Source organism: Sarcophilus harrisii, chromosome 1 (genome assembly GCF_902635505.1).
Source record: "Sarcophilus harrisii chromosome 1, mSarHar1.11, whole genome shotgun sequence".
NCBI classification, from domain to species: domain Eukaryota; kingdom Metazoa; phylum Chordata; class Mammalia; order Dasyuromorphia; family Dasyuridae; genus Sarcophilus; species Sarcophilus harrisii.
Genome location: NC_045426.1, coordinates 71,818,606 through 71,845,021, shown reverse-complemented (window position 1 = coordinate 71,845,021; position 26,416 = coordinate 71,818,606). Strand labels below are relative to the sequence as shown.

General features: G+C 35.0%; 1 protein-coding gene across 15 annotated transcripts in view; it reads left to right on the top strand.

Moving 5' to 3' along the window:
* Positions 1–26,416, top strand: part of IKZF1 (IKAROS family zinc finger 1) — a 134,753-nt gene that overhangs the window by 28,099 nt on the left and 80,238 nt on the right. For all 15 annotated transcript variants that reach the window (XM_023498280.2, XM_023498279.2, XM_023498278.2 and 12 more), the window contains exon 3: positions 5,598–5,717. In XM_023498280.2, the coding sequence (XP_023354048.2) occupies positions 5,598–5,717 (120 nt within the window). The remainder of the gene's footprint in view (positions 1–5,597; positions 5,718–26,416) is intronic.

Here is a 26,416-nt window from a genome sequence, read left to right as displayed (position 1 = left end):
AAACAAGAGACTGCCTTTTACTATCGATGTGACTAAATCATCCAACAACTGAGTCTCAATTTCCTCTTCTGTAATGCAAACAGCCTGGGATTTGAAATTGAAAGATCTGGATTAACATTTACTAATTTACTAATTATATGACTTACACAAGTCCTGAAAGTCTCATTTTCTTCATATCTAAAGTGAGGGGCTGGACCTTAAGTTTTATTTTGGTTATAATACTCTATGTTATCCTGTGATTGTAAAATCCATGTACAAAATGTAATTCTTGTGGCAGTGATTCTCACCTGATATGAAATGGTTGTATTTTGAGGACTTTAAATCCTTGGCTAATTGCTATCACTAATATTTGAAATTGAAAACTATAGTATTTAGCATTTCTTCTTCTTAAAAACACCAAATATTACAAGGCTTCAAAATAAAGAACAGCTTTGCTTACACAGGAAAGATTCATACCTAAGTTGTTGAAGAATCATGACAAAATCCACCTTATTGGTTGTCCTTCCCTATGAATTTGTACAACCAGTCCCCTTCATTTAGATGGAATTCCAGAAAGGATTAGGAATTTTCTTTCTCTACATTGCTTTCCACATTGGACTCTACTGCTCCACCTTTCTGATCCTTGCTGCTGGAAGATATGTCAACATTTCCATTTATTCTTCCTGCTTCCTTTCTAAAACTGAAGAGTTAGGTTTCTTCTCCAAATGATGTTATCAGCTCCCTTACATTTCTCAAGTATCTGAACCATGGGGCAATTTTTACTGTAACCTTAACTGACAGTGAGCTAGTTTTAGACAGCACCTATCATGTACTTCCAGCTCAGGCACCTGTGATTAAAAGGAACAAAGCCAATCTCTTGCTGCATATATATGTGAATTTTTTTTTTCTATTTTAAAAATTTCAAGCTTTTCATTATTATTAAATGGACATCTTTTGCCCTGCACAGTTAAGATCATATTTGCAGGATTGGTCTTTCTAAGCTATATCCCAAGCTTCATTATTCTTTGGAACACATTATTCCATTCCCTCTTCCCTTTTCTAGTGGAGACAGAAAAATCTTGCATTAGATAAGTGAATGGTTTTAACAAAAGAATGTGGTCCAGTAGTTCATAGACCATCAACTCTTTCCCAATTCAGATCTTCCCCTGTTTGTATTGGACTTGAATAATAATTACAAACTATCCAGCTGTTTTTCCTCTTAAGTTCTATTTAAGACAGTGACAATTGCTATCTTTAATAACATAAAAGCATTTCAATTTCTTTCTATCCTCCTAATCTTTTTTTAAACAACTCATATTGTCTTGAGCATGCAGAAAGACCCAATAATGTTTTTTCTGAAAATATGCCAATTGTAATTCAGCTAAAAGAAGAGCATAAAATATATTCTCCGTATCCTGGAGTATGCAGTGCTGTTTGTTCCCTGTTCTCATATTCTCAGGTCATTTCATTATTCCACTTTAAAATATTCTCAGATCATTTGATTATTCTAGTCAAAGATAAATGCAAGAAGAGACTTTACAAATTCTTTGAAAAGTTATGAAAAACGTGACAATTCTCTTTTATTACTATTTTCACTTTATTATACACAAATACCTCAAAGGCAAGATTAATTTATGTCAACATCTCTTGGTGCCCAGTACAGGGCACTACATAATGCAGGTGCTTGATAAAGGTTTCTAAAAGTTATTATGTTAAAATAAACATCAGATATGTGTACTTACATAGTGTCTATATATCAGATGATTAGTCTTGTTCATAGTATTACCCACAAATCACCTAAAAACTTGAACTGCATCTATGTATCATTTTAGATGCCAACGAAATTTGTTGTTCATTTCAGCCAAGTAATTGATCAAGTTGGTTAAAGAACCCATTCCTGTGCCTTTCTCTTCTCCCTTTTGGAATGCCCTTCTAATCTTTGCCCATCATTTCCATTACATCTTTTCCTAAAAGACTCCAATTCTAAAAAGTCTTCCCTGACTAACTCTACTTCATGCATATGAGCAGAAACAGGACCTAGATCATCTCATTTACCCTCTCATTATATATATAATATATATGCATATATGTATATATATATAGGTAATATATATTATAAATATTATATATAAGGTAAAATACCTATATTATATATATATATGTAAAAAAAAATAAGATTTAACTACTTTAACATGCTCAAAGTCAGCCAGCTAGCAAATGTTGGAGCCAGAATTTGAAGCCATTTCTTCCAACTCCAAATGCAATGCTTTGTCCACTGCACTATATTGTTGCCTGCTTCTTTAAGGTTTGTTGCAATGCCAGCAACTATATTATGTGTATGCAATAGACTTTTGAATGAATGAATGTATGTCTTATGTTAGTTAAAATGGTTATCATTTATGTGATTAAACATACCTTCAAGGTACCACCACAAATACAATTGAAATGAAGAATTAAACCTTCATCTAGGTAATACAGTCTAGTAAAAATAAATTTTGAAACATAATTATTACATTTCTAACAAATTTTAAATTTTCTAGCTATTTTCTTCAATTCTAGTACCAAATCTTCTACGTTGCATCCATTATTTTTTGGTTAAGGAAGCCTGAAATAGTCTTCTTCAAGTATCGACTAATAATCACTTTTATTAAATAAGCACAGGATAGAATGAATTAAAACCTTTTACATTAAAACCTTACTACATACCATGCAATGGAGGAAAGCACAAAATTGAATTTGCTTTGCATCTTGAGGAAATCACTGCCCTTTGGACCTCAGTTTACACACCTAGAGGTGATTTAGATATCTATTAAGTTTTCTTCTGTCTGAATATCCTATGAACCCAATTAAAGGTTTGCTTGACAATGAGTACTGGAACATCCTCATTATAATTTTTGAAAATAATAGTAGTCAACACAGAGCATCTTCTGGCATTATGAACCAGTTTCTTCAAAAGTCATTCAACAGCATCAAGTGGACTTGCTGCACAACTACAGTTATTGCTGAGAACACTAAAACTGGTGAATTACATGATTTCAGAAGTTCTTGACTATAATAAGGCTATAAAATATGATGAGGCTTAAGAAGTAGAAGGCTGCCAGGCTTCCTAAAGAAGGACATTCTGGTGCAAGTTAGAAAAACGGAGCAAGTTAAAGCTTCTTTGTCAGTAAGTATTGGGATCAGGTCCATGATAGACCAAGGAGACCAAGTTTCAAAAAAAAAATCAAATTAAATTCAACAAATATGTAAGTACCTACTATTTATTACCACAGAATAGGTAACACAAATATTATCTTTCTATAGAGGAGAAAAGAAACACAAAAGATAAGTGATTTGTCTTAGGTCACAGTCACAGAGTAAGCAAATGGCAAAGTTGAGACCAAAACCCAGATAATTTAATTTTCCTTTTATATTGTCATTACTTTTCAGCAACACAACCTTTAGCATGAACTCTTAAGAAGATAGATAAAAGTACTTTATTTCAATTAAGACTTCAGTATTCTGTACTATGGTAGGTGGTAGACTTTTTAAAATACTTTATCTGGTTTGCAAATAGTGAGTGTAGATAATGGCTTGTTTTGGAGTAGTTGTTGTGATATCACTTACTACATCAGTCATTGAATTCTTATTTTACTACATGCATTACTACCCAGAGTTTTTAGGAAAAGTCTTGGTTTAAGTGAGTTATGAAAGAGAATGGTACTAGTTGCAGCCAAACTCAGTGCAATAACAACATCTTCTCTGATACATCTTAATCTTGATGGATCTAGAACCTCAGAACTTTCATGTCCAAAGATAGGTTAGCTTTAATCCTAACACATCCCAAAAATAGGAAATCTTTCTTCAATATCCCACCCAATGTTCATTAAGTTTCTTCTTTCAGAATTTCAGAACTCATTACCTACTAAAGCAGTCAATTCCATGTTGATTAGTTCTAATTTCATTGGTCTTAATTCTGCCCTCTGGGACCAACCAATATAAGGTTAACCTCTCTTCCAAATAACATGCCTTCAAGTGCTTGAAAGCATCTCATGTCATTTCTGATCATCTTCTCTAGTCTAAACATCTGCAGTTCCTTCAACTGATTCTCCTTTAGCATGGCTTTGTATTTCCTCCCCCTGCTAGTTGACCTCATTAAATGCTTTTCTGTTTGTCAGTGTTCTTAAAATATAGTGTACAGACTGAAAAAGATATGAACTGTAAGATTTACCTGTTTTGTTTTAAAAAAGTCAGAGTGTATCTTGGTGTAGACTAAGTTTGCATTATCCTTCTGAGATCAGTCAACCCTATGCACTATGCATCACCAGGACATGCATGGCATCTAGTAAATGCTTAATATATCAAGTCAGGAAGTATTGATTAAACTCCTATTACATACCAGGCAAGAACAAAAATAGTTCCTGCTCTGAAGAGGTTTACAATCTAATGAGAGAAAATAATATAGAAATAATTGTGAATAAATAAGAATATAATGGATAAATTGGACACAATCTTAAATAGAAGACATTAAAATTAAGAAATTATGAAAAACAAAAGCCTTCTTGCATAATGTGGAACTTTACCAAGGAATTTAGGAGGTACAAGTGATGAGGCTATTTTAAGCACACGTGATATCCAGGGGAAATGCAGGGGATGATCTTGTGTAAAAAAAAAAAAAAAAAAAAAAAACAGCAAGGAAGACACTGGATTTTAGTCACTAGATTTTAGAGTATGTGGAAGAGAATTAGGTATAAAACTAAGAAAGTGCCAATATTGAAGTACCTTAACATCTAAATATAATACCAAATGCTTTTTAATTGGCTTATTAAAATTACCCAGATTACCCAGACAACCCTCCCTAATTCTATATTTGTTCAGTTTATTTTTTTAATCCAAGTATTGAAATTTAGCATTATCACTTAAATTTTATCTAAAAGATTTAATCCATCATTCTGGCCCGTTAGGATATTTTTTATCCAAGTTTTTTTCATCTTGGACATCAAGCATTCCTAATTGTTTTATGCCATTAACAGATTTGATAATTATATGATCTGTCTCTTCTCCAAGTCACTGAAAGAAATACTGAATAGACTAAACCAAAGGAAGACTTCTTTGGCATTCCATTAATAGCCTCCTTCCAGACTGATACTGATCCTTCAATCACTTCTCTTTAAATACACATTACCATAAATATCATTCAGACCACATCTTTGTAGTTTATATACAACGAAACTTTTATAGGTTGTGTTGGATACAGGCTTCTTTGTTAAGTATTATAAACAACTCATAAACTAGATTGCCTTGTTTTTCCTTTACCTATTTCAGTACGATGAAGATTATTGGGTAACAGGACATAGTCAACTGTATAGAAGAGAAAAAAACTTTATGGCACATTTCCTGACTTCCTCTAATTCTGCAAATTAGGCTGGATTCCAGGTTGCAACAAAGTTGTGTATTACTCTATCCAATATAACTTATCTTTTCAGGATACTTAATTGTGTCTTTAAAAATAAGGAAGCAACATTCCATGAATGTCTTGCTAAGCTTAGCAGAGTGAACTTTTCATGATAAAAACCCAGAAAGGTTTTGCTATTGGGAATAGTGACTAACCACTCTAATGGACTTCTTTTTTATCTTAGGAAAGGAAAGTCCTTCAGTAAGTGATGTACCTGATGATTCAGATGAACCTATGCCTGTACCAGAAGATCTTTCTACCACTTCAGGAGGACAGCAGAATTCTAAGAATGAAAGAGTTTTGGGTAAGATAGTCTTCTTGCCCTACTGTTCTCATGATACTCTTTTTTATAACAATTGCAGTGTTTAATTCTAAAAATTCTTCTGTCTCTTCTTCAAAGCACAATTATTTCTATTCCCAAAACTCTCTCCAAATTAGCCTATATATGCAACCAAGAGTCAGAACTTTACTTTAGAGATCAGAATACTAAAATTCAGAAATATTTTCTTCAAAAACACTTTGTAGAAGGATTGGAGGTAGGTTGGACCCATGTATACAATCTGAGAGTTGATTTGCATGTGAAAAATTTTTGATTTTGAAAAGTATTATTTAAATAGCACTCTTTTGGACTCTAAATCAAGTGGAAAAATCTCTCCACAACTTAGAATATAGCTAATAGAACACTTTTCAGGTAAGATAAGAGGTCATAAATCTGTGAGACTAGAGGTCATACAGAGGCAAACTTAAAAACATTGTGATACTTGGGTAGTCAAAACTTAATGCAAGTATAACTAATATCACCAAATGATAAGAATTCTCAACATCATACTAAGAGAATTTCTTAAGATATTATGACACTTTCTCATGTGCTCTGAAATGAACATCTCCAAAAGAATCTATTTCCTCCTAGAGTCCACTTCTGCTAATGAACTGTGTAGAAGGGCAAACAAAAAAATCTAATCTGGTTCAGATGATTTTAGGTTGAAGTGTATCTAAAGTAGTAATAGTCATCAATGGGTCATCTACCTGAGGATAAAAGCTTATTAGGGTGTGATAAAAGATTTTAACATTGATTACAGTTATATTTTAACTCCAACTCTGCTTTATTTACTTTCCATTTCCATCATTCTACTAATTTCCAATATTTTCATCTGGTGAAGAGCACAGACACTTTAGACAATTGTCTATGAAAGTGGACTATTTCAAAAACCTCTACAAAAAATCATTTGTATGAAAGGCAAATTTGTCCAAAAATGTAAAGGAGGAACAGATGGGCATATATGGTTCAAAGAAGCAGGAGCAAGAACAGAAAAACTAGAGCTAGAGGAGGAACACTTGGAGTTGGGGCTAGTCACTTGGAGGTCTGGCCTGAACCAAGAAAGAACATGTAGTTGGCAGACATATCAGGGCCTGAACAGGATAGGTGACAGAGTCCAAGCACTGACATGCTTACTGAACATGGAAGGATAGAAGATGAATATCTTCTGGGTGGGGTTCAGATGGGCAGAGTGTACAAAGGTCTTGGCTCCAGAGATCTCAAGCAGAACCCCCAACCAGGAGAAGGGGTCTCTCTCCACATGCATTCTTCTGCTTTCACTTGGTATAGGTTTTTAGATTGGAAAAGGTGGATTGTAGGCAAAAAAGCCTCAAGTACAGGGATAGGAATGAAGAGACAGCACAATGCTGTACAGTAAAGTTGACATAGGTGGGGGTTTGGGAATGTGGATTTCTTTCAGAATTCTTTACATAAATTTGAATTTGCATAATATGAATTTACATAAAGCTAGACATGTCTGTATTTTCTTATATCCCCAGAATGAAATAACTAAGCAGTCATTTCCCCATCACATAGTACATATCCTTCCCTCTTGCCACCAAAACAGAAAGACAAAATAAATCCAAATATATTTGTGGCTGAGAAATTTTTAAAAATGTTTCCATGGTATAAGTATTAAAGAGGCAACATACTACAGTGATAAAATACTGCATTTGGAGTCAAAGAGCCTGAGTTAAGCAAAAAACATGAATTCTGGGTTTGTTTGTTTTTTTTCTCTACAGTATAATCCCTGCAAGATATAGGCATATAAATAAACCCATTCATACATCATTTTATATTTTTTCCTGTTGTGAGTTCCACATAAGGGTTATATGACTTTGGGGTACGCCAGTGGTATCAGACTCATAGATAAATGGCTAGGAGTGCCACTAAGACATACATAATGGTCCTTGCAGTCCACATAGTGAATTAGCTGCATGTTAAGATGATCCATGTTTTATTGTATTTTGTTATTTTGTTGAATATTGCACAATTTTAACCTTTTAATATCATTCAGACATCCCTCAGGAATGGTGTAGGCTATGTGCAGTAGGCAGGTAGGATGTTTGACACCTCTGCCCTAACTAACTCTCTAAGACTGAGTTGTAGAGAAGGTTCCAACTTGTATCAATAGAAGTTCCTCATTTGAGAGTCCTACACTGAGGAAGTCTCAGAGCTGATCTCTATCTATTTAGACAATTAAATTCATTTTATGAAATCTTTAAAGAATAAGTCTGCTTTTCTAGCCTATAAAGTAATTGAAATGACTGATGTCTAACCATTGTAAAGATCCAGTCGGCATAAAGTTGAACATAGGCATTTATTGGAGAGTTTGTTTTAAGCATGAAAGGTTACTCTCACTGTTCGAGACCAGCTAGGTTTTTGAATGAATTTGTTCACTTTTTAGTGCTGTTCAGTCAGTGCAACTCAATTATATTTAATAGTTTTATTCTGCTCATCCATTTAGGAATTCATACTTTTCTTAAAGCTAGTCATTAGGTTTTGAACATTAAAACATTTCTGAATATCTTTTCACTTTTCTTTGTTTCTTTCTCTTTTTTCCTTTCTTCCTTCTTTCCATCTGTCCTTCCTTTCTCCCTTTCTTCCTTTCTTTTTCTTTTGTTTCTTTTCTATGTTTCTCTCTTCCTTCTCTCTTTGTGTCTTTGTGTCTGTGTGTGTCTCTCTCTGTCTCTGTCTCTGTTTCTCTCTCTCTCTCTCTCTCTCTCTCTCTCTCTCTCTCTCTCAAACAATGTTTAAAGTTAGCAACAGTAGATAATAGCAACAGTAGGTAACAGTTGATGTATCCATCCTTGTGCTTATTACCTTGACTAGTTGCCAATTGCAGCTTTTTTGTGCTTTCTCATACTGTGATGTTTTTTGTCTTTTTAGACAGGTCTATCTATATCAAGTATTATGGAGAAAATAATATTTTTAAAAATTTTTTCCAGGGAAGAGAGAATCTGGACACATGGAATGATAGGAGAAAATAAAGACTGGAATGCATAAGCAAAAAAAAATTCATGGATGGCAGATATGTGGAAAGAAATCAGGGAATAGCAGGGTATAGTAATATGAAGTTGAGGATGTGAGTGAAGAAAAGAAGGAAGAGAAAAATCAAAATAAGAGACAAAAGTATCAGAATTAGGGTTCACTGAAAGAAATTCATTTAAAAGATAAAAATTGGTGAAATAAATGCAGAATTTTTTTAAATCCAGTGTCCAGCAAAATATTATGATCTATTACTATTGTTCTACCATGTAATGAAGTAATACATAGCAATTATAAAATTAATAAGAAAACTTAAATATCAATAGAGAAATGAAAATCATTTTCAAAGAAGGAAAATCAGTATCATTAAGGTCAGCGTCTTAGAATTATAGAATTTACAGCTGGAGAAGATGGATTTGAGTTCCCACAATTCTCATTTTATAGAGGAGGAAAAGATTTGACTTATCTAAGCTTAAATATTAGAATTTGAACCCAAATCTTCTGCCTTCAAATACAGAAATCTTTCCTCTATACTGAATACCTGAGTTTGGTTTATGCATAATTTCAACTTTTACTAGTTGGATGGACTTTGACAAATCACCAGATTTTTTAGTTGGAAGGGATCTTAGGGATTAAGTTGTCCAACCTCCCCTATGCTATGCTTATGAAGTCACTTTTTTGAACCTAAGTATAATTCATCTGTGTTAAATCTTAATTTCCTCCTCTGCAAAATTAGGCAAATATAATACTTGTATTACTTATCATCCAAAAAAATCTCAAAAATAAAATAGATATAACAAATCTGCAAGTGATTTGTGAGCTTAAGTGCTATGAAAATGTAAGCCATTATTATTATTTTAAAAAGCAAGAAAATATCAGAATGTGGAAAATAGTTTAAAATTAGTGATTCATTTGCAAAACAAAAAAGACATAGGAAATTAATCCTTTAATATAAAGGGAAAAATAAACTTTTCACTTTGAAGGAGAGAAAATTGTTAATGAATGGCTCCAAAAAGATTAGAAGTTTATTTTGATCTAGACAAAGTTCTGGAATTCTAGTCCTTTCTTTTAAACTTATTAGATCTGTGACCACAGGCAAATCACTTAAACTTTTGAAACTTCTGTTTGCTGATCTATAAAAATGAGGGAGATGATTGGTAGCATCTTCTCTATATCTAAATGTCTGATTCTGTGATCTTGTGAACAAGAACCAAAGACAATAAATGGGAAAATGGAATGTTAAGTTGGTATAGAAGATGACCCAATATAAAACTACAGGTTTCATTGACACTCAGTGAGGTCGTTTCTAAGACTAGAGTCATTTCAGAGACACTTAGTCATTCTTAAAGTAAAAAAATGCTCTGGGCAAATTACTTGGTTTTATGGAAACTGTAGCATCTAAATTATATGTAGATGTGTGTGTGTGTGTGTGTGTGTGTGTGTGTTTTATGAATGTATATGAATTTGTACTTCATTGTAACAAAGTATCCCATTTAGTTTCTCATGTTACTGGCATCTACCACATAGCAATGATTTGGGTAACCTCTTAAAATCCATCCGTTTTGCAAATATCCTGCCTAGTTGAGTAATGTTGTGTTGTGATGGACATTGCTTTAATTGGTAAACTGCTTCTTTCCAGAACTTTGTGGCTTGGTTTGTCCAATAGTGGTTCTTCTCTAAAAGTGGCTTCAGAAAATCCTGAAAGATCAATGTATCCCCATTCCCATAGCTTTGGATTAGAATTTGATTGACCCTAACCAGAATAAGAAAATACAAGGAATGATTTAAAGATTGTGTTCTTGGGAAAGCAGAGAATCAATAAGTTGAATATCCGGAACACTTTGTTTCTGATCTGTTAGGTAGAAGAAAAAAAAAAGTCCTTTACTCAGTAGTACTGAACTCTCACAGCACAATTGGAAGTTGTAAGAATATCAAATATATTCTTTCCCTGTATGTTGGGCCCTTTCTGAAACTATTACTTTGATGAGTATGTCCCGAATGCAATGCAAATATCAGTTGAGAAACACTCGGCGCTCCCCAGTGGAGGAGGTTACAAACAAAATGGTAGGCCCCTGGTTTTTCAGAATGGAAAAAAGAAAGCCTTGAGCTTTGGCTGCTTTGGAGAGAGAAGAGCAGCGTGCTTCAGCTGTGTGGCTTGTGAATACGGATACTGAGCTTGCTTATCTAATCAGCAGTTAGAGGAAGTTGTCTTTATCTGTAAAATACATCTCTTCTGCTCAGATAAACCCAGTTCTAGCGAGGGAGAAAGCATTATCTAGCAGGATCTCAGCAGTGGCTGCAACAGAGCTCAGACATGTTTCAGTCCCAAGTCTTCCCAACCTCTGAGTAGGCAAAGACTTGGGGGGAACCTTGAAGACAGTCCTTTGTTGAAAGTTAATCCCTCTTAAAAAGAGCTGAAGATATCTGTGAGGATGCTAGGCTGAGCTCCCTTTTTTCATTCTCTGATAATTTTCATCATAGGGCTTTTGTAAGCAAGGGCTGGGTAAGGAAAAGGGAGAGAGCTTGGTCTTTTTCCTTGAATTCCTCAAAAATTTTAATTAACATGGTTTTATATCATTTGACAATTCCAAAGTACATTCTTTTCTTCTCAAAATTATTTAGAGATCAGTTTTTTTCTTATAAGTTTCATCTTATAGGGTGTTAACATAAATGAAGCACGAGACTTATATATTGACATAGCCAGTTGTGTACTTTTTTTTTTTAAATCAAACTCTACTTTTTACAAGAAAGCACATTATTGGGGCAAATAGGTGGTGCAGTGGGTAGAGCATCAGCCCTGAAGTCAGGACGATCTGAGTTCAAATCTGGTCTCAGACACTTAATACTTCCTAGCTGTGTGACCCTAGGCAAGTCACTTAACCTAAATTACCTCAGCATCCCCCCCAAAAAAAATAAAAAGGAAGCACATTATTTTTTGGTGGGCCAGAGAGTTGGGGGAGGGAAGAGACAAAAAGAAAAAGACAGAGATAGAGACAGAGAGGAAGACAGAGAGACATGGATGGAAGGAGGGAAAGAGGGAGGGAAAGAATGCAAGAATAAAAGGAAAGCATCAAAAAAAATTTTGAGCAGAGAGTTTCAAAAGGGAACACAAACAATGGAGGATTTTTTTTTACTATCATGCTATATTTGATGTATACTTTTTAAAGTATGTAACAAAGTCCACTTTCATGTTTTAAAAAAAGATGAAGCAGAGAGAGATGGAATAACCTACAGAGAAATGAATGAGATAGCTAAGACTATAATCTGGCATCATTGCTGACTTTAAATATACTGATTTCAAACCAGTGGTTCATCCCAACTCACCCTGGTCCAGTCATAACAATGCTATCAACATTCCTTATATCAGATGACCATGTGAGCAGTCTAGGAAAACCTAGAGAGGGATTTCAAAAGTGTTTATAGTAGAATGGAAGATATAATATTAAAAAGCCTCTTTAGATTCTGAGGGGGCACCCCAGGATGGCTTAGAAAAAGCAGGAGCCCCAGTGATAACAAAGGGTTAGTAGGCACCAAGACTGGCTAAGCCTATAAGAAGCATTGATTGATTGATTGTCCTTTAGTACCACTGGGATAAATCACAATAAAAATTTAAGATAAAATATTCTAGAGTAAATCTGTTATTAGTGTTTTGAAAAGTCTAATAAGCATTTGTATGATCTTTTACCTTTCTAACCTTTTTCTGCTGTTCAAGCTAAAGTAATTCCTCTTCTAATTACTACCTGTGTGACTATTAAAAAGTTACTTTACCAGGTCTTGATTTCTGCATTTGTAAAACAAGAGACTGGACTAAAAGATCTTTCTAAATGACTTTTCTAGCTCTAAATTGATGATCCAATGATGCTATGATTCTTTCGCATTTCAAAGAGAGAGAATTTCCTTATAGAACAATTTTTCCTGTTTTTTGCCAAGTATAAAATACAAAAAATTGATAAGTAGGTATCAGTAGTAGGTTAGAGACTCTCTTCAGACTTCACTTTGTCTTAGTTTCAGAGAATACTTTAATCACATGAGGATAATAAAGGAAACAAATGTAAAGTGGCTTGATTAAAGTCACAAAGATAAGCAAACTGTTGTTCATCAAGGTCCTCTTTGTGAATGAAGGATAAACAACAACCTTCTCACAAAAATTCCAATTGTGTATTTTCAAATTTTAATGACTGAGATAAAAATAGAGGTACACACTTTAGGTTTGCTTAAGGCTGACAGTACACCATAAATTTATTGACTTCTTTTAGTGTCAGTAATATTCTAGAAGCTGGATTAATAATGAAAATTAGCATAAATTCCTCATAAAAAAACTTTGTTCTCTCCCCCCCCAAAAAACTGACTTTTTTCTTTTTCTTATATTTCCATCATCTTTTACCTTCATTTTGTTTACACAAAGGTTCATATTTATTAGTTTTGACATGATACCTATATTTATCCTCAGAAACTTATTCTTTGTTCAGTCTCGCCCTTTACAAATTATCTAAAATATAAATCTTCAAGAAAAATAAGTAACAGGAAATCATATTTTGAGTTTGCAATTTTAGCTGTCTTCATTTTATTTTTCTTCACCATTTTATCAACATGGGAATCATAGCCTGTTCTGTGTATCAAACAGCCAACAGACATTCCGTTAACTTTCCTTCTAAGTTGGGGGTTGTGTTGAAAGAAATGAAATGCACACGTAGACACGCATATAGACAACATACACAAAGGCTTTTGAACTGTGGTTTTCAGCTACCACCTGTCCTCCTGGCTGGTCAGAACTTTTTCTGGTTTGAAAAGTATAATTATAACCCAGAAGAACACACACACACACACACACACACACACACACACACACAGAGCTTCCCCGTTTTCTTTTATGCAAAGTAGAAAGTTTTAAACCAGGGGAATCTAGATGATTACTCTGGAAAGTTTCCTTCAGTATTTTGCCCGCCTAAGGCAGCAGCCGCCTCACAGGAAGTTATACTTGGTCCAGAGTGTTCAATAACTGAGTGGTGAGTGGTTGAGTCTGGCTACTGTCATGTAGGAGATAAGCCTAATTTTGTTCAAGGTTTTAACAGGAACTGAATTTCACAAATGACCACAGAATATCTGCACAAATTTTTAAACCTCTTTGCCAGTTAGGATTTGTGGGATAACAGAAATTTATCACAAACTCCAAAGGTGTGCTTCAGTGCATTTTGAAGGTCCTGACAGCTGCATAGCAAATTGAAAAGGGAAGATTCTGTGGGCAGCTATGTAGCAGGAAAAAAAAAAGTTCATTCTTTCCTTCCTCTTCTCCCTCCCCTCCTCCCTTACATCCAGCTTCCTCTCTCCCTTATAGCAGAATAGTCTTATGAAAGCACTAAAGAATTGGTCCAGATCATCTCTGTCCCCAAATATCACAAACTTGTAATCTCTTATGTCAACTAGAATCTCCTTTCGAATGGATAGAGTTAAATTTGATTAGCTCTTTCATCTTTTTTTATTGTTGCTATTTTATTGCTGGTGGTTCCAACAGAAATAGGATTTTTTTTAGCCTTATTTTGAAGTCTTTCCAGTGATTTGATTTCAAAAACTGTTTAAGTACAATCAGAATGAACCCTGCCTGTTATGACAACCGTATATCACTAGGCTGCATATGATTTCTGTAACATACCTCTATCCCTGCAGTGTCCCCAGGAAGATGAAGTATGTGGTAAAACACCTTTTTCAAATGAGCACTCCCCACATCATTGTGGATTGAAAGTTATTTCCTCCTGATGACTGTTTAACTGGCCCTTGTGAAATGAGTTTGGACTAAGTACCCCCCAAGGGGCAGTTGTTTATATCAGAAAAGTCACCGTTTGGGTTGCCAATAAGTAAGTGACTTTCTTATGATTTTTAAACTAGAGAGGCCATCATTGGAATGGAAACAGAAAATAGCCTAATTTTTAATGGTTTACAGGTGTTCTTCACACATCATTTCTCCCTTTCTTTACTCCCTTCTCCTATTTTGGTAGAATAGAAACAAACAAACAAACAAACAAAAGAATCTAGCATAACAGGGCAGAAAATTAGCAGTACCCTACAGTTCAGCTGGAGAGATCTTTCAAGACTTGGGATGGGGTGTGTCTTTCCAAGGCACACTGCCAAGGGAGTACTTCCCCCATGGGGGTACGTGGCTGCAGGCTACCGATTTCCAGTGAAATCATCAGGGAGAATGCTTCCAGTGAAGCACTGAACATCTTGGTTCCTTCCCCCAGGAGGCTTTGTGTGATATGTGGAAGGCTTCCAAGATAAAGAACTTGTTTCTTTTTTTTCCTTTACAAAGTAGAGTAAGTAATTTTCCCATCTGTTTTGGAATAGAAGAAATTTTATTCTTTTAAGTAAAATCCTCCTGAGATAAATACTATTGTCGACTTGGAGGCAGCAATATTTCTATATTATTATGATGATTATTAGAATGAGATAAAAATTTGGCTATTTATGCTGTATGTTCTATGCTGTGTTGTTGAACAAAGTAGCAATAAAAATAGAAAACTGACATGGTTGTTGGCATGTATATCCCCCATAATTTCTGGGTCTAGGGACGTGGAATGTCGGACATTCTTCCTGGTACAGAAACATATTTATTTGGTCCTATCCACTATAACAAGTATATCTTAGTGATGTTTTGTATTCTGATGAGAATATTGTGTAGTTTTAAGTAGTAAGACTTTTTTTCGGTAAATCTGAAACCAAAGTATACATGTATATCAAACTATCTTCATCATAATTATCATGATTCTTATTATGACTTAAACATTAGAAGATTATGAAGCAAAGATATAATTCTGTGATAAAAATACTTCATATGCAAGTAAATTCACCTTTTAAGAATATGATTGATATCACCATTGGAAATTATAGGAACGATTTTTGAACTTAATTTTGTAACTTTGGGTTCTCAGTATATTATAAATGCATATTTTTAAAAAACTTAATAATGATTTGTTTTGTCTATTTTGGAAAGATTTTCCCCTAAGGCAAATTTTCAGTGCTGGGCATGAACTTTAAAAAAATTGTGTGCTGATAACTGTATTTCAATAGAAATGTTTTCCTTTGTAATCTTATGTATATGAAGTTATACATTTGAAAATATTGTTTTGAAAAAAGTTAAGACTCTCTATTTAAAACTGAAATCAGCTTCCTATTTTCTTTCTCTGGGTTTCTGTTTGTTTGCCTCTGTTGCTTTTTCTGTCTCTCTGAATTATTTCTGTATCTTTTTCTTTCTGTCGTTCTTTGTCTCTGTCTCTCTAATTTGTGTTTCTCTGTCTGTCTGTCTGTTCCATATTCATATACTTCAATGGATACATGGTTTGTTCTAATCAGGCAACTTAGGACTGAGGCCTGTTTTTACAGATAACAGCATGTAGAGTGTTCTTGGTTCAGTCCCTGTTCTTGTGTGCCTCAAGTTAAAAATGTTAATGTTAATAATAACATTCTCTTTACATCTTCTAGTAAGATGAGCACAGAAATTAAATAGCTTCTATAGTTTCTTAGAAAAGTTTATCCAAGATAATCTAGCAAGTATTCTTTTGAACGTTTAAGATAGTATTGGAATTGGACTTTTGGAAGGAATAATAAAAACTGGACAGTTCTCTAAAAAGCTCATTTAGCTTCATAACAACTTTTTCAAATGCAGTGAGAAATGGTTGGATTTGTTTTTAAGGGGGATTTTTTTAAAATCTTTAATTTTGTCTAGATTAGATGTACAGAGCCCTTCCCCCAATCCTGCCTTAGGGTGTGGATCCCCACATTTTAAACTACCATTCATAAAGGCATTTGATCAAATGAAAGTTAGTGAAAAATCTTAAACATTGAAGCTAAATTTTTTCCCAAAAGATGTTACTAGCCTCATTTCTTATGATAATTGGGTAAATATCCTGTGTCATTAGAAAAAGTAAGTCTTTTATTTCATTTGTTTGTTGGATCATAGGACATACTACTAGAAGAGACCCTAAAAATCCAACTCATTTTTTATAACTTAGAAAGCTAAGGTCCATAAAAGCAAAATGACTTATGCAAGGTAACATTGTGAGTAAAAAACAAAATCCAGATCCTAGCCAATCTGATTCCAGATTCAGAATTTTTTTATTCTAGTTCAGAACAATCAAAAATCTTTGTAACAGGTGAGAGGCAAATTTTTTCTGTGTACTAATAAGTCACTTTTTCAAACTAGTTGTCAAGAAACAGAAAACCACTCCCCTGTTACTCAAAAACCCTGTACATTCCAGGGAAATGCCACTAATCTAGGGAAGCAGAGGTAGCATTTATAGCAAAGATAAAAAGCTGGTCCCCATCAAAGCTAAGGAACAGTTTTGCAGAAATGATTGTGAAGAACCTTTTAATAACTTCCTAAAAGATGCTGCAAAAACTAATGAAGCTATGTAGTTGCTGTGGTTAAGAAGAGTGACTTTTTTTTTAAAGATGCACAAATGCAGCCTTTTTGAAATTTGAGAAAAACATGGCATTTCAATACCACCACCAATGTACTGATGACCTATGTATGGCATAAACCATGGCATTTGATAAAACGTAATTAGGTAAAAACCCAGACCCCAATCTTCCTGTGTGAGGCTTGGAACTTGCTAAATGATATTCTTCTTGCCTTTTTGGAGACAAGAGCTTGCTTATGTGGCTGCTAACTTCCTGAGCATGCCGTGATCCACATATTTTGTAATGTGGCTTTGGTTTGGTTATTTTTTTTACTTTGCTCTTGGATATGTATCAAGATATAGTAACTTAAGTAGTAAGCCACTCATGCCTTTTCATGAGTTGAAATATTGGGACAGGACAGAAGGGAAAGATTGCCACAGAACTCACCCGTATTGCAGTAAGATAAGAAACTCAAGACACAGTATTCTTGTCTGAGTGATAAAAGGAAAAATGACTAAATTCATTATTTTTGTGTCACTTCTTAGGGCTTATGAATAGACTCAGGAGTAAGTGACTTCAGATTCACTAGGTAAATTCAGGAAGAAAATGATCTTTTAGGATATTTCAATACTTCCAAGGATCTTCTACTTCAGCTGTGTGAGATTTGCTCCAACTTGATGCCTTAGTAGATCGTCTTCATGAACTTCTGTAACAAAAAAATCATATCTGGGTGGGCAACTTCATGGGGCTGCTATTTTCTGAATTTGGTCAGTCTGAACTTCAGATGACAAATGCAGCTTTTGTGAAGTTTGAGAAAAACGTGGCATTTAATTAAAGAATTTTAGAAGCAATTGCACTGCTGGGAAAATTATGTTGAAGTAGTCATCATTTCAAGGTATGCAAATCTAATCTAGTCTATTAGATTGCATGGAAAGAGGAAACAAGGGAAAGAAAATTTTAGACATTCCAATGAATTGGTCCTCTTTCAAAGTATTCACTTTGAAGGGACATCTTAATTCCCCAGTGATGCCATTCAAACAAATAGTCCTGTGGTTCCTCTTTGGGAATTACCCTCAGAATCAGTAAAAAATTCTTTGAGTATGCTCAGGGAGCTCCTTTAAGGGCAAAGTTGATTCCTAGGAATAGCCAAAAGTCTGGTAATTTGATCAAGATGAGCACAAATCACTTGAGTTGTGACTCAAGTAAGGAGTGAGGGAGAGGGGGTTAGGTGGCTCTTAAAAATAATTGAGGTTAGCTGCAAATAAATTAAGAACTTTTTCCAGCAATTTTGGCCTCATTGGAATACGTGTAAATCCTTGAGACTCCCTTATAGAACAACAGTTCTTGCATAGTGATAGCAATTTACATTTGCACAGGGTTTTGTTTTGTTTTATTTTCTAAATGTTTTCTTCATGACAAACCTGATAAAGAAGCAGTGCTTCTATTGTTGTCTCCATTATATAGGGGGAAAAGCTGAGACTCAGAAACACTGTAACCTGGTAATTGTGACAACACTTACCTAACTGTCATCCAGGATTCAGAAACAAATTTTCTGACTTCAATCCATTTAGTGCTCTTCCCATGACTCTACACTGCCCCCTATTTCATTATGCTAAAGTAACATTGCATCTATCACTAAGAATCTCTTTCTCCAAATGGTTTAGTTGAACATGTTAACCTAAAAATAATAATACTATGATATTCATGTAAATCTCTTATGCTCACAGTGATCATTTTAGAATGTGTGATGTAAAAATTCAGAGTATGTCCTTGGTCTTAACATGTGCTCCTTGGTTTCAATTTCCCTCTCTATACCTTGCATCTCCAGAATCTCTCATAATTTTATTTTGTCAGTGAGTAGAATCATTTTCCTTTTTAAATGGCCAAAGTGAGTGTTTTCATTCAATTCAATAAACTTTGTTATCAACCAACTCTTATTACATTTTTACTTTGTATAAGGGACAATGCTAGACTTTAGTGAATACAAGATAAATATGAAATACTCAATGGAGAATAACATAATGATAAAAATAATAACTAACATTTACTTGGGGTGTTAAGGTGTGAAAAGTGCTTTGCATTATCTTATCTCATTTAATCCTCAAAACAGCCTTTTAAGGAAGATGTTCTTACAGATGAGGAAATAGAAACACAGTTGAGAAGCTTTGTCCAGAATCACCTACTTGGTAATTGTCTAAAGTAGGATTCAAATTCAGGTTTTCCCAAGTCCAAGGCCAGCATCTTTATCTATCACACTATAGAATTGCCTCAACTTGTACACAGATGAGAAAATGCAGAGTCTACAAATAAAGTTGTACAAAGTAGTTTGGGAAGAATAGAATGCTAACAATTAGGAAAATCATGAAAAGCTTTAGATAAGAGGGGAGGCAATCAGGAATGACTTTGTATAAGAAGGGGCTCTTGAGCTAAAACTTGAAGCTAGGGGGTTAATTCTAGGTGGAGGATGAATTGGAGAGAGAAGAGACTAGAAAAAGTAAGATCTTCACTTAATCCAAATGGAAAATGAGTCATGCCAGAGCTGTTTTAGTAGAGAGAAAGGGACAAATGTGAGAGCTACTTTGGAAGTATGACAGATGTGGCATCTGATTGGTTATGGAGAAATAATAGAGAGGGAAGAGTTCATTTTGATTCTGGTTGTTGGCTGTGTATAACCAAGGGCAACCAAGTTCAAATCCAGCCTCAGACATTTACTAGCTATATGAGCTAGTAAATCTCTATCAATTTCTGCCTCAGTTCCCCCATCTGTAAAAAAGGAATAAATAGCTCCTACCCTCCAGGGTTGTTGTGAGGATCAATTGAGATAGTATTTGTAAAGTACTTAGCACAGTGCTTCACACATATATAAATACTATATAAACTATATAAATACTAGTTGTCATTCTCATCATCATCATTACTGTTAATTGCTTTGCATTCATTTTGCAGTGACTATTGAAATAAAAACATTTTTTAAAACATGGACTTCAGAAAGAAGAAATGGAACCAACTGCTGTCAGTTGGGAAAAGTTACACTTTTTCACTGTAAATGTGTGCCTACTTTATAGTAAATTGTAGATTCCTTTATAATAATGAGGTAGTAAGGAATAAGAACAATGAAATTTAAACCTAGATGGATTTAGGAAAGCTTCATATAAATACATTGTTGTTAAGCAACAAACTTTAGAAAAAATAATTTTAGATAAATTTTACTTAAGGCTGTAGAAAAAGACTATATTTACCATTAATAATTAGATGCATAACTTTTATTTCATGCATATGTGCTTCCATGTACATAGAAGGTACACAAGGAATTCACATTCTGATAATGTAAATTGATACAAGATAAATAATGCTAAGGAAACTATGAACTTCTTTATATCAAATATATATGTATATGTATAAAATGTGTGCATGTATACTTCATTTGCCTGAAGAATTCAGAAGGCAAATAATTTAAAATGTATTTTTCCATGACCCTTACTTCAGTGTATCTATCAGTCAATAAATAAACATTTATTAAGTATCTACTATATGCCAGGCATTGTGCTAAGCTAGAAATGTGAGAATATAGAAAATAAGGATATAATATTCCTGTTACCTAATAAAGACATTCCAATATAATATCATCCAACTAGAATAACATGTAGTTTATCTTTGTTTCATATAATTTTTACATCTCACCTCTTACTTTCTGCCCAAGATAACTTTGTGAACATGGAACAGTCTCTTTCTCCCCATCTACCAAACTAACTCAATGGTTAACAATTTACAATAGGCCTTTAACATCCATCTTTTTTGAGATTACTCTCCTACTTTCAAATCATATACATTCATGATACACAACTCTCAATAGAACCAGTCAGTTTTGCTCCATTTAAAGTATACTTTTAAAAAAATCCTCTCTTACACAGAAAAAATGAAATCACAGGATATACATGATATTCGTCTTCAATATAATGTAGAAGAGAAATAAGATGTGTTTTGCTTGTCCCCAGTAGGAAAACCTAGGAACAGTGAATTGATTCCCTTATGATTGGAAGTTTTTCAGAAAAGGCAGGCTGACTTCTTCCTGGGATGTTGTAGGGGACAATTGTTTTTTAGGTAAAATTTGGAGATTCTATAATTTAGGATAGGTATATGGCCTTACAACCCAGGCTGTAACCTGAGGTTCATAGTTTTTTAAAATTATAACAATGGGTCAACACAATTGGTTCCTTTGATATCCTGGTATTTTATTGTATGTATCTTGAAACACTATATATGCATATCTATGTGCATGTGCATTATATAAAACACTATTCTGAGAAAGGGCCCATAGGCTTCAGCAGACTGCCTGATGGTGTCTGTGACACTACACAAGTGAAGAATCCCTACTCTATCTAGTAAGATAGAGGTAGAGAAACAGAGGCACAGAGATAAATGAACGTGTACTTGTGGCATTATGTGTAACTTCGTGTACATTTACTATAGATGAGTTGAATGGATGGAGTTGAATGGATGGATAAGTCAAAATGAATGAGGGTGCATCTCATCTTCACAATTAGATGATAAACTTCACAGCTATCACATAGCCTATTTCTTCTGTGTTTTCAGGGTACCCAGGAATAGAGAAAATACTTAATAAATCCATGCTGATAACTTTAAATACCCACATACTTGGCGTGCAATAGAATCATCCTAATCTTTTTTAAAAAATAGAGACTAATTACTAAATTTAGGGCCCCTGGGTGGCACAGCAGAGAGAGAACCAAGCCTAGAGTCAGGAAGACCTGAATTCAAATCTCCCTTCATACACTTGCTAGTTGTGTGACCTTAGACAAATCACTTAAATCTGTTTGCCTCAGTTTCTGCATTTTTAAAAAGAGCTCGAGAAGGAAATGGTAAATCATGGCAGTGTCTTTGCCAAGAAAACCCCAAATGAGGTCTCAAAGAGTCAGAAGATTGTAAAGACTGAACAATAACAAACAATTACTAAAGTCAATTCAGTAAACATTCATTATATGACTATGGGGTACACTCCAAATATAAAAAGAGGCAAAAGACATCCCTTGCTCTCAAAAGGGTTACAAACTAAGTAACAAGGGATGAAGTGAGCACTAGGATAGAAATTATATAACCCTAGTTGATAGTTCCATTTCCCTTTTTACTAATCACATGATCTTGGACAAAATCATTAAAACTCTGAGACCTATTTTTCTCAGCTGTCAAATATGAGTAATTACTACTATATTTTATAAGTTTATCGTAAAGACTAAATGAGAATATATATGTAAAAAAGTTTTGAGTACCACAGAGCACCATCCAAATGTAAAGAATTTCTTCTTTGTAGGAACCAGAAAATCAGGAATTTCAATATTTGAATTATGCAGGAAAACGCTGAAAGAATGAACATTTCAAGATGGCTTTACTTTCTAAGAGGGAGTAGGGATAGACAGAGAGGAAGAGAAGGAGGGAGGGAGGGAAGGAGTAAAGAAGGAAGGAGGAAGGAGGGGCAGAGAGAAGGGGGAGAGAAAGGGGGAGAGAGAGAAAGAGGAAGGGAGGGAAGGAGAGGAGGACAGGGAGAGGGAGGAAGGAGGGAGAGAATTTATTAAGAATTTACAGTGGACTGGGCACTGTGTGTGTGTGTGTGTGTGTGTGTGAGAGAGAGAGAGAGAGAGAGAGAGAGAGAGAGAGAGAGAGAGAGAGAGAGAGAGAGAGAGAGAGAGAGAGAGAGAGAATAAGGAATAAGGGCTGGGCACTGTTCTATTGGTTATGGACACAAATATAAGCAGGCAAAATGGTCTTGCCCTCCAAAGGTGCCTAAAACTAATGAGGGTATATAAAAGGTAGCTAGAAAGTGGGGGGGGGGGAGATTCCTGAACTGTGTATGCAGTGTAATAAGAGGGAGACAGCTAGAAAGTGTTGAGAAAGCCTGCTTTCCCCTGAAGATGAAGTGAACCTTCTCACTTATTAGAGCCAGGGCATTCAAGGGGAGTCCAAATATTCTGTGGAGTGGAGAGATTACAGAGTAAAGTCACAGTAAGAAGCCTTCAGCAAAGTAGCATGGAAGTTTGACTGTCTATCAGAGCCTATCACCTATCAGAGCTAGGGGGCAAGAGCATAGTTCAAGTTGACAGTCCCTTTTACAAAAGTGAGAAAAATGATGGGTGTAGAGTTATAGAAACTAAGTTTGAATCCTAGTTTTACTCCTTATTATCTTTGTATCTCTGAACACTTCCTATCCCCTCTTTGGAGCTTTCCTCAATTGCAAAATAACCTGGTTTCACCAGATCATGGCTATAAAGTCTCTTCCAGCCCTATAGTCCTGTGGTCAGCGACCTCAACCAGGTATCCATGGGAATTTCCCTTCTCTCCCAGTTACTACATGTTGGGAGTTTCCTTTCCTCCTTCCTTCCCTTCTTCCCCAGTGCTGGAGAGCCAGCTGCTTCTTAGGGTTGCTCACCTCCAACTGCTCCCTTCTTTTCCCATTTTCCCAGTTCTTGTTGATGGCTGAGTGGCAAGTAGAGCAGCAAGAGAAAGGGAAAAGTAAATGATAAGGACTACTTCTCCCTCTTCCCCTCCCCCTACCACCTCAGTTTTGCAGGCTACCCTAGCCACTGTGATGAAACTCAAGAGTTAGGGTAAATTTCCTAAACATAGATGACTCTTACTACAGCTCTTTGTGACACCAGAGAATCAGTATTATCTCCCTTGTCTTTCCTGCTGGTTCTGTGGGAGAAGGAGAAGGGGAAGGAAGTAGGGGTGGGGTGGGGGGGCACATTGTAAAGTAGCCTTCTTACTCCTTTTCTGCTGCTAGTAAATCCTTAGAATAATCTGAAAGAGAGCTATGAATCTGTTTCAGGGGTACAGTGAGGGATTGCTGCCATGAGATTGAGTTCTGTTCTGAGGAGATCCAAGGAAGAAAGAAATCCTAGTTGGAGGCTTGTCTCCAACATCTGATGCATTCCATGTCCTCAAGCCATGAAAAACATTCCCTGTGGTTGGGTTGGGAGAGTCCCTGCTGCCACTTCTAGAAACACGTGGGAAATGGAGAGAAGTACACAACTTTCCTACCAGTGCTATAGCAGGCAAAAGGGGTGAGGTGATCCTGCCTCCCAAGGGTAAAACTTGGAGATTTCCCAAAAAACATCGTTATATACTATATATTATATCCTGTATAAGAGTCAGCACAGAACTATGCTTTAAGGGTCTTGAAAATAAACAAAAAATATGATTTATTTGATGTGGTTAATTTCCAATATGGGTCAAACACAGCTCTGAAACAGAGTCTAAAGGATAACTAAAAGCCTTAAATTAAGCCTAAGTCTAAAGTAATTCTAGCCTTAAGTACCTCCATCAGTATATGTCAGAGCTAAGTCTTAAACTCAGGTGTTACTTGGAGGCTAGCTGTCTTTCCATGCTCTATCTCAGGTATATCATTTATTTAAGGGAATTTGGGGAAGAACCTAGTCATCCTATGTTATATGCCTTTGCAAGAAAATGAGTGCCAAGTTGCCCCAAAATCCATTTACAAAGAAATTTCTAAATTCCCCAGTGGTTTTAACTTAGGTATTGCCTATATCTGGCTTTATTTATCTTTCCAAACATCTCCTTCCCAGCCCTGAAATTTTGGATCCCTATTGCCCAAAGCCAAATTTCTCCATAGTTTTGGCTGTTAATTCACAAATATTTATTGATCACCTACTATATACAAGGCCCTGGAAAAGGTACTGTGGAGCAAGACTTCTTAAACTTTTTCCACTCCCAACCCCTTTTCACTCAGAAAGTTTTACATGATCCCATGTATACAGTTATATAAAATAGATATACAAATCATTTACTGGTAATAAATAATAATTTTATCACTCCCACATTGTTACACTACTCCATGAAGTCATGACCCACAGTTTAAGTTTTTCTGTAGAGAATGCAAACAACTCTAAGATAAGGTTCCTTCTATTAAGAGAGAATGCAAAATTGTTAACATCATACATTTTGGAGAGGGTCTTCTCTATTTGAATGTCAAGCTGTTATCTCTTTTTTTTGGGGGGGGGTTCATTTTTTTTTAATTTAATAGCCTTTTATTTACAGGATATATGCATGGGTAACTTTACAGCATTAACAATTGACAAACCTCTTGTTCCAATTTTTCACCTCTTACCCCCCCACCCCTCCCCTAGATGGCAGGATGACCAGTTGTTAAATACATTAAAATATAAATTAGATACACAATAAGTATACATGACCAAAACGTTATTTTGCTGTACAAAAAGAATCAGACTCTGAAATATTGTACAATTAGCTTGTGAAGGAAATCAAAAATGCAGGTGGGCATAAATATAGGGATTGGGAATTCAATGTAATGGTTTTTTGTCATCTCCCAGAGTTCTTTTTCTGGGTATAGCTGGTTCAGTTCATTACTGCTCCATTGGAAAGGATTTGGTTGATCTCATTGCTGAGGATGGCCAGGTCCATCAGAACTGATCATCATATAGTATTGTTGTTGAAGTATATAATGATCTCCTGGTCCTGCTCATTTCACTCAGCATCAGTTCGTGTAAGTCTCTCCAGGCCTTTCTGAAATCATCCTGTTGGTCATTTCTTACAGAACAGTAATATTCCATAATATTCATATACCACAATTTATTCAGCCATTCTCCAACTGATGGACATCCATTCAGTTTCCAGTTTCTAGCCACTACAAAAAGGGCTGCCACAAACATTCGTGCACATACAGGTCCCTTTCCCTTCTTTATAATCTCTTTGGGATATAATCCCAGTAGTAACACTGCTGGATCAAAGGGTATGCACAGTTTGATAACTTTTTGAGCATAGTTCCAAACTACTCTCCAAAATGGTTGGATTCGTTCACAACTCCACCAACAATGCATCAATGTCCCAGTTTTCCCGCATCCCCTCCAACAATCATCATTATTTTTTCCTGTCATCTTAGCCAATCTGACAGGTGTGTAGTGGTATCTTAGAGTTGTCTTAATTTGCATTTCTCTGATTAATAATGACTTGGAGAATCTTTTCATATGACTAGAAATAGTTTCAATTTCTTCATCTGAGAATTGTCTGTTCATATCCTTTGACCATTTTTCAATTGGAGAATGGCTTGATTTTTTATAAATTAGAGTTAATTCTCTATATATTTTGGAAATGAGGCCTTTATCAGAACCTTTGACTATAAAAATATTTTCCCAGTTTATTGCTTCCCTTCTAATCTTGTCTGCATTAGTTTTGTTTGTACAAAAACTTTTCAGTTTGGTATAATCGAAATTTTCTATTTTGTGATCAGTAATGATCTCTAGTTCTTCTTTGGTCAA